The sequence below is a fragment of the Numenius arquata genome, chromosome Z (assembly GCF_964106895.1).
Source record: "Numenius arquata chromosome Z, bNumArq3.hap1.1, whole genome shotgun sequence".
NCBI classification, from domain to species: domain Eukaryota; kingdom Metazoa; phylum Chordata; class Aves; order Charadriiformes; family Scolopacidae; genus Numenius; species Numenius arquata.
In genome coordinates, this window is record NC_133616.1 from 83429103 (window position 1) to 83436694 (window position 7592).

General features: G+C 50.8%; 1 protein-coding gene across 1 annotated transcript; it reads left to right on the plus strand.

Annotated features, from left to right (window-relative positions):
• The first annotated feature begins 239 nt into the window (after nt 1-239).
• NR2F1 (nuclear receptor subfamily 2 group F member 1) lies at nt 240-7365 on the plus strand. Its single transcript, XM_074166118.1, is given in 4 exon segments — nt 240-252; nt 1275-1342; nt 1344-1803; nt 7085-7365. Coding segments are annotated over 4 exon segments (822 nt in total).
• The last annotated feature ends 227 nt before the right edge of the window (nt 7366-7592 follow it).

Consider the following 7592-nt stretch of genomic DNA (forward strand, 5'->3'; position numbering starts at 1 on the left):
GGGGGGGCCGGAAAAACCAACCACCAACTTCGGTCAGCTTTCGGGACTGGAGGCATGCTGACGCTCCGTGTGGAGATGGTTAATGAATCCAGTGTTTTTTGCAGTTGCAAGCTTGTGCATTCACTGTGCAACGCTGACTGCAGGCTTTTGCAGTGGCAACAGCGCACCAAAGATATTAATTACACCGTCCCCTTCTTTTTTTTTTTTTTCTTTTTTTGTGTGTGTTTTTTTTTCCACGAATGTTTGGCTATTGTAAGTTCGGACCTTTTTTTTTTTGTTTGTTTTATTCCCCCCCCCCCCCCCCCCCCATTTCCTCCTCCCCCCTCCCTTTCCCTTGATAATATTCAATTTTTCTCTTCCTTTTAGCAGGGAGAACTTTGCTGGGCAGGGGGAGGGGGGGGGGGGTCCTCTATGGAAAGCTGTTTCTGTGTAATAAAGTTAGCAGTGGGGAGCTGGGGGGCTGCGACCTGCTCCGGCTTGAAGGGCAACGACGCGGTATTTTTGAAGAAGACGGACGCATTATATTTTTATGAATTATTTTATTTTAATTTTTATTTTATATATATATTTTTTTTTAAAAGCGACACAGCAGCTCGGTAGTAAATCTCAGCGCTACCAGGGCACTCGGCTGGGATCCACAACACAGCCTGGCTGCATTTTTAACAGCTGGCTGTGATTTTTAACCCCACTTTCTCACCGCCCGGAGGATTTCTTTGATTATTTGATTTGATTTGATTTTGATTTTTTTTTTTTACGTGCGGGGGCTGCCTTTTGTTGCCAGTTGGGGAGGGGGGCTGGAGTGGGGGGGGTGGCGGATTTGTCATGTTTGCCTTGGCTTTTTTTTTTTTTTTTTTTTTTTGCTTTCTTTTTAATCTGTGTTTATTTTGTGAAGCCTGTCTGCATTTGGGGGGTGGTGGTGGTGGGGTTTTGTTGGGGCTTGGCTGCCGCTGGGGCTGGGGCTGCCTGAGCAGGGGTCGGGGCCGATGCTGCCGGGGCGGGGGGGGGCGATGCAGGTCGGCTGCAGCTGCCCGGCTCCGCATGCCTCTGTCTGTCCGTGTCTGTGCGTCTGCTGGGGGCGAGGCGGGGAGGATGGGGGGCGAGGGTGAGGAAAGGGGGGGTTGGGGTGTGTGTGGGGTGTAGGGGGGGGGAGCGGGGGGGGGCGAAGAGAGAGAAGCTCGGCATTGTCCTCCGGCTGGCTGGCAGCGCCGCCGGGGGCGATGCCTGCGATCCTCCTGGATGCACATTTCCTCTCCTTCTCTCCTTCTTTTTGTCAGCGGTTCAGCGAGGAAGGATGCCGCCCACCCAGCCCAACCCCGGCCAGTACGCCCTGACCAACGGCGACCCCCCTGAACGGCCACTGCTATCTCTCGGGATACATCTCCCTGCTGCTGCGGGCCGAGCCCTACCCCACCTCCCGCTACGGCAGCCAGTGCATGCAACCCAACAACATCATGGGCATCGAGAACATCTGCGAGCTGGCCGCCCGCCTGCTCTTCAGCGCCGTCGAGTGGGCCCGCAACATCCCCTTCTTCCCCGACCTGCAGATCACCGACCAGGTGGCCTTGCTGCGGCTCACCTGGAGCGAGCTCTTCGTCCTCAACGCCGCCCAGTGCTCCATGCCCCTCCATGTGGCCCCGCTGCTGGCCGCCGCCGGCCTCCACGCCTCCCCCATGTCGGCCGACCGCGTCGTCGCCTTCATGGACCACATCCGCATCTTCCAGGAGCAGGTGGAGAAGCTGAAGGCGCTGCACGTCGATTCGGCCGAGTACAGCTGCCTGAAAGCCATCGTCCTCTTCACCTCAGGTGAGGAGAAGGAAGCGGGGGGGGGGGGGCGGGGGGGGGAGGAGGGGGAGAGGGGAAGGGTGGAGGGAAAGAGGAAGAGGGGGGAAGGTGGGGCCCCCGTGCAAAAATTTTAAAAGAAGTGCGGAAAAACGAGGAAAAAAAAATAAAATTGAATTATTTTTTTGTTGTTGTTCCTAAAAGAAAAGAGGCTGGAGGCCGAGGTAGCATGTGCGCCCCGGCCCAGGGATCAACCTCCCCCTCAGCCCCACCGCTGCCCAAATGGGCACCAGTGGCCAAGTGAGCACCGATGCTCAGAGACCCCCACCTCACCCCCAAAAATAATAATAAAAAAAAAAAACTTTTAAAAAAAATATTAATATATATAAAAAATATCGAATTAAGCGGAGGCGGTGGAAACATGCATGTTAACAATTTTTCCCTGTGATAGATGGTTCGAATTAACTAGCGGGAAAGTGCATTAGCGTCGCCTTTGAAGTGCTCTGGTCGTAGCCTATAAGAATATAATACGTCTTCTATTATTGTAACCTGCGAGGGAGAAATTTATAAACATCAAAGGAGAGCGATGTGGAGGAAATATAGGAAATGGAAACAAGGCGAGATAAGAGGCCTGGCGGTGTCATTTTTTAATTATTATTCTAATTATCGCCACGATGGGGCTAATTGCCACTTTTTCTGCTTGTTTGTTTTTCCTTTTTTTTTCCTTTTTTTTTTTTTCCTTTTCCCCTCACTCTCCCCTATCCCCTTGCTCCTCTCTTGTCCCGGTTTCTCCCCCCTTTTCCAAACCGGTCCTCCCGGTTAGCGGTAACTAAACAGCTCCGATAAATCTGGCTTAAAACTAGGCCGAGGCAAAATTAAAAGCATTCCTGAACAAAGATGGCAAATCGTTCAAAGGCCTTGTTTAACAGTAAGCAGTTTATAATCCATCAATATTTGTTGGCCTTTCATGCATGAAAAATAGTATTTACATTGTATTAAAATGACTCCTAAATTTGCACAATATTGTAATGTAGCAAATGTAGTATTAATATCGATTTGAACATCAGATAATTTATTTAGACAGGAGTATCTAATTTGTATGCAGGGTGGTCGGAGACGTGTACTGTGACTGCCCCCTTTTCCTTCCAGTGCAAATGCAGTCTCGCAGCCTTGGAGGGAATATTTCTTTGCGGAGGATAAAGTGCAGATCTTAAAACAAATGGAAGATTTACTGAATAGCCGGCTCGACATTTTAATGTATTTTATCTTAATAAGTCTTCTTGATGGAAACGTGTTTTTCAAAAGTGACAAAGAGACCTGCCGGCATTCATCAGGCTGATTTAACTCCCCGGCCTGCCTGCAGACTCCCAGGCTTCCCCTTCCCATTCCTTTCAGGGTGCTCAGCAATATACGGGAATGCTCGGGGACAACCCTTCTGGGATTTTGTTGTTGTTGTTGTTATTATTATTATTATTATCATCATCATCATCATCATCATTATCATTTTTTGGTCAGACCCAACTTTGAGAGATTCTTCCCAAGCAGAGACGGGGCTGGCCTGTGCCTCGGCCCTTCCACCCACCGGAGGCCCCGGGAAGGCGATTGCCCCAGATAGGAACAAATTTTGGGGGGGTATTTTTTATTTTTTTTTTTTTCCCTCTCTTTCTCTTCTTACCCTTCCCCCTCTCCCCCCCAACTCCCCCCTTCACCTTCCCCAAACGATCGACCTTGGCTACAAAGGCGGTCAGTGGCTTCAGAGGAGCCCTCCCTTCACATACATTAGGGAGCAAACGTTAATAACTAAAGGTTTGAGAGGGGAGAAACCCCTTCCCACAAGGGAGCGGAGCGTGAATGGGGCTGAGGAAGGGGAGCAATAATAATATTATTTTGGAGCAGGATCGCACGGGGCATCTCAGAAAAATGGAAATACAGCTGTCAGGAGTAATCCACCCCTCACCCCCATCCGCACATTTCCACTTTTCACTAAACTTGTTTTGATTGCTTAGCCAGAGGGGAATTCATGGGAAGCCTTTCTCAAAGTCATCCAACTTTTTAAACAAACTTTGACTGATGGAAAAGACATTTTTAGGCATATTGTCCTAAGTCCCTCGCTAAGGACTAAGTATTTAAAGCTGGCATGGGTTTCTCCTGTTGTGGTTTTTACGTTCGGGCTCCGGATAGCATGTATTTAATCCGTAAAATTCTGGACACCGTCCAACGACTGGGTCGTGACCCAAAACCTGCTCCTTTCTTGCTTGCTGCTTTTTTCTTTTTTTTTTTTCCTCTCACTTCTTCCCTCCCGCCCCCCCCCCCCCCCCCCCCAAACTTCAGAGTTATTAATTCCTGCACCTACCTTTTCCTCGTCATAAATAAACGTTTCTAGGAAAGGACCGAGCCAGATAACATAAATCCAATAAATCTATTTGCAGCGCAATAAGAACTTTGATTTCTAGTTAGATGCCAGCTGATTACATCTATATTTTCTGAACACTAAACTCTTCTGAACGCGTAACATGAAATACATTCCCGCCACTACAAAGGGGGGAAGGCTGGAGTGTGCTGAACAGTAATGGTTATTTATTTACATAATTTCTTTTCCATAGACTGCAGGAAGAAATATAGAGCTTTCCCTTATTGACACACTGCCATATAAAAAAAAAAAAAAAAAAAGAAAAAAGTGAGGCACGCGCAGGATTTTCGCATTAGCCCACTTTCTGAGACGGAATAATAATTCACCTCCGGTAAACACGGATTGCATTATTTCTCCCACGGATTGCACCTCCCTGGACTCCCTAGCCTCACTGAGCTGTGCATCCCTTCATTATTATTATTATTTTTAATCCCGCTTTGAGGGGAGAGTTAAGCCTTCCCACCGCCACCCTTAAGGATGCGGAATAAAACCCGAGTAAAGGCATATGCCAGACCATCTAAAATAATTAAAGCTCGATAGATATTATCGGCAGGAGAAAACCCCGCGTGTTCGGAGGTCTGAGGGAAAACCCACGGCGTTATTTTTTTTTTTTCCAAACACGCCACCCCCCCCTCCCTCCCCAGGCTGCTGCCGCTTCCCCGTCCGCATTGTCCAGTGACCTGCAGTTATAGGTGCACTTATCGTAAATATCTGATAAATATTTTACTAACCTTAAGGGTATGACATATGGGGCATAAAGGAAAAAAAAAAAAAAAAAAAAAAAAAAAAGCCCTGCTAGGGTGTCAGCAAGACCCTTTCATATTGCATTGTTTGGAAGTTGAATAGGATCCTAATGCATAATGGGCAGATAATGCATGTAAAATAGCAAGATATATGTAAATATGGAGTGTGATTTGTGGCAATCAACATATGAACAGGCCTGTGTTTTTGATATATATTGCAAACAAGAACAGGCCCGAGCTTTTGATAGATATATATGTTGCAACCTGGCGCTTTAGATGTGGCAAAATATCCTTGCATTAAAGGTACAGTATGGATTAGCAGAGCAGCCGGGCGCAGATAATTGTGTATCTGAGGGATGCCAAGTCCGCAGCGCGGGTCAAAGGTTCTCCTCCTCAGAAGTTCCTGAATTATGGCTTGTTTTATTTGTATTTTCGCTCCAGGCCATAGCATTGTAGATGAAGGTGTTCAGAAATCTTTGTAAAGCCAGTTCTTGATAGCGGGAAAGACTTAAACTTCAAAAAAAAATGCAGTTGCGACAGAATATTTCTTTTTTTAATTTTTTTTTTTTTTTTGGTTGGGCTTTGAATAATTTGTTGTGTCTTTCCAGGGTCGTAATTCTACATTCACAATTTTGTCATGTCCTTTCGGGGGGGGGGGGGGGGGGGCATTAACATGCATTAATTCATATACGGATCTATATATTAGCAAAGTCTGGCTTTGATCTGTGTTAAACCGCACTGCCAGCTGACTGCCTCTCTCTGATCCCCATGTGTTGGGGGGGGGGGGGGGGGAGTGTATGGGGGTGTGGGGGTGTGTGTTTGCGTGGGTTTTTTTTTTTCTTTCTTTCCTTTTTTAAATATTTATTATCAATCTCCGAAACGATGTGGATGGTTTAGACCATACCCACCGCTTTCCCCACCACTGTAGTTTCCTGCCCAAGTCCCCTCCGCGAGCAGCCCGCGCAGAATTATCCCCTCTTTGGGGTTATGAGCCCACAGAAATAGGGCGGGGGGGAGGGGGTGTCTGTGTAAACACGCAGATACCTCTATACCCCCACCCCCACCGCCGCGTATATCCGCGCACACGCGGAATAACGCGTGTCGGTACCAGCGCAGGGGTGTGAAGGGTTTTCTGCTCCCGGATTAGTGTAATTTTGCCTAGGTTGTATCATTCTGCGAGGTGGGGGGGGTGTGTGTGTGGGGGGGGGGGGGTGTGTGTTTCTGGCCGTATGTGTATGTGTCATAGGGACCTATAGGGCCCTATAGATTCTCAGGTCACATTTGGGGAAGGCTCCCCCGCCGCAGCCGCCCCCCAGCTTTGTGTCTGCGGGCTGCAGGCGCCGGCTCCGCCACAAGCCCGCACCGACCCCGCCGTTTTCCGCTGGATTTACCAAAAAAAAAAAAAAAAAAAAAAAAAAAAAGCGGGGCCCGTTGGTGGTGGCTGCCGGCGGGGCAGGGGGAGGGGGGGGGACACCCCCTTCTCCCCCCGGCAACCCCCCGGCCCGGCTCCCCGCCAGCCGCTGCGGTCCCGGCCCTGCCTGCCTCTGATGTGCAGCCATGTCAACAAACTCCCCCTGCCTCCCTCTGCGTGTGCGCCACTCTGCTTTTTATATTATTATTATTATTATTATTATTATTATTATTATTATTATTATTATTATTATTATTATTATTATTATTATTTTCCCCAATATGCCCCCTTCCCCCCCCCCCCCGTGTTATTTAACGGGGGCTGGTCCCGGTGAAGGGCCCCCTGGAGTGTGTTTGTGTGTGTAGGGGAAGGGGGTGATGGGGTCGCGGAGGGGTGGGGGGTGGGGGGGGGGGTGTAGGCACCCCACCGCATTCCACACAGCCCCCCACACCTTGGAAATACCCGCGGGCTGGTGGCGTTATCTATTCGGCGGCGGTGCGGGGTTGGCGGTGCGGGATGGGGATGGGGTGGGATGGGGTGGGATGGGATGGGGGTGGGGGGGTGGTGCGCCTTTGGGGGTGTCCCCCCATCCCGGCGGCGCTTCCCCTTGTGCTTCCCCACCACTAACCATCTTCCCCCCCCCCTCCTTCCTCCTCCTCCTCTCCCCCCCCTCCCCTCCCCAACCTCCCCCCACCGCCGCCGTTCCGCGGCTGCCTCCGCGGGCGCGGATGCGGCGGGCAGACGCCTGCGGCCTGTCGGATGCTGCGCACATCGAGAGCCTCCAGGAGAAGTCCCAGTGCGCGCTGGAGGAGTACGTGCGGAGCCAGTACCCCAACCAGCCCAGCCGCTTCGGGAAGCTGCTGCTGCGGCTGCCCTCCCTGCGCACCGTCTCCTCCTCCGTCATCGAGCAGCTCTTCTTCGTCCGCTTGGTAGGTAAAACCCCCATCGAAACCCTCATCAGGGACATGCTACTGTCGGGGAGCAGCTTCAACTGGCCTTACATGTCCATCCAGTGCTCCTAGAGCCCGGCCCGCACCCCCGGCGGAGAGGCGGCGGAGCGGCGGAGGCGGGAGCGCTCGCACCGAGGGGCAGTTCGGGGTGCGGGGGGGGCCCGGGAGGCGGACACCGAACAAAAGAAAGGGCCGAGTGAGGAGCAGAGGTGCGGCCGTGGTGTGGGGGAGAAGGACGGACCCGGCGTTGGTCCGTGGAGGTTGGGGTGTTTCGCTTTTTTTTGGTTGGTTTTGACTTT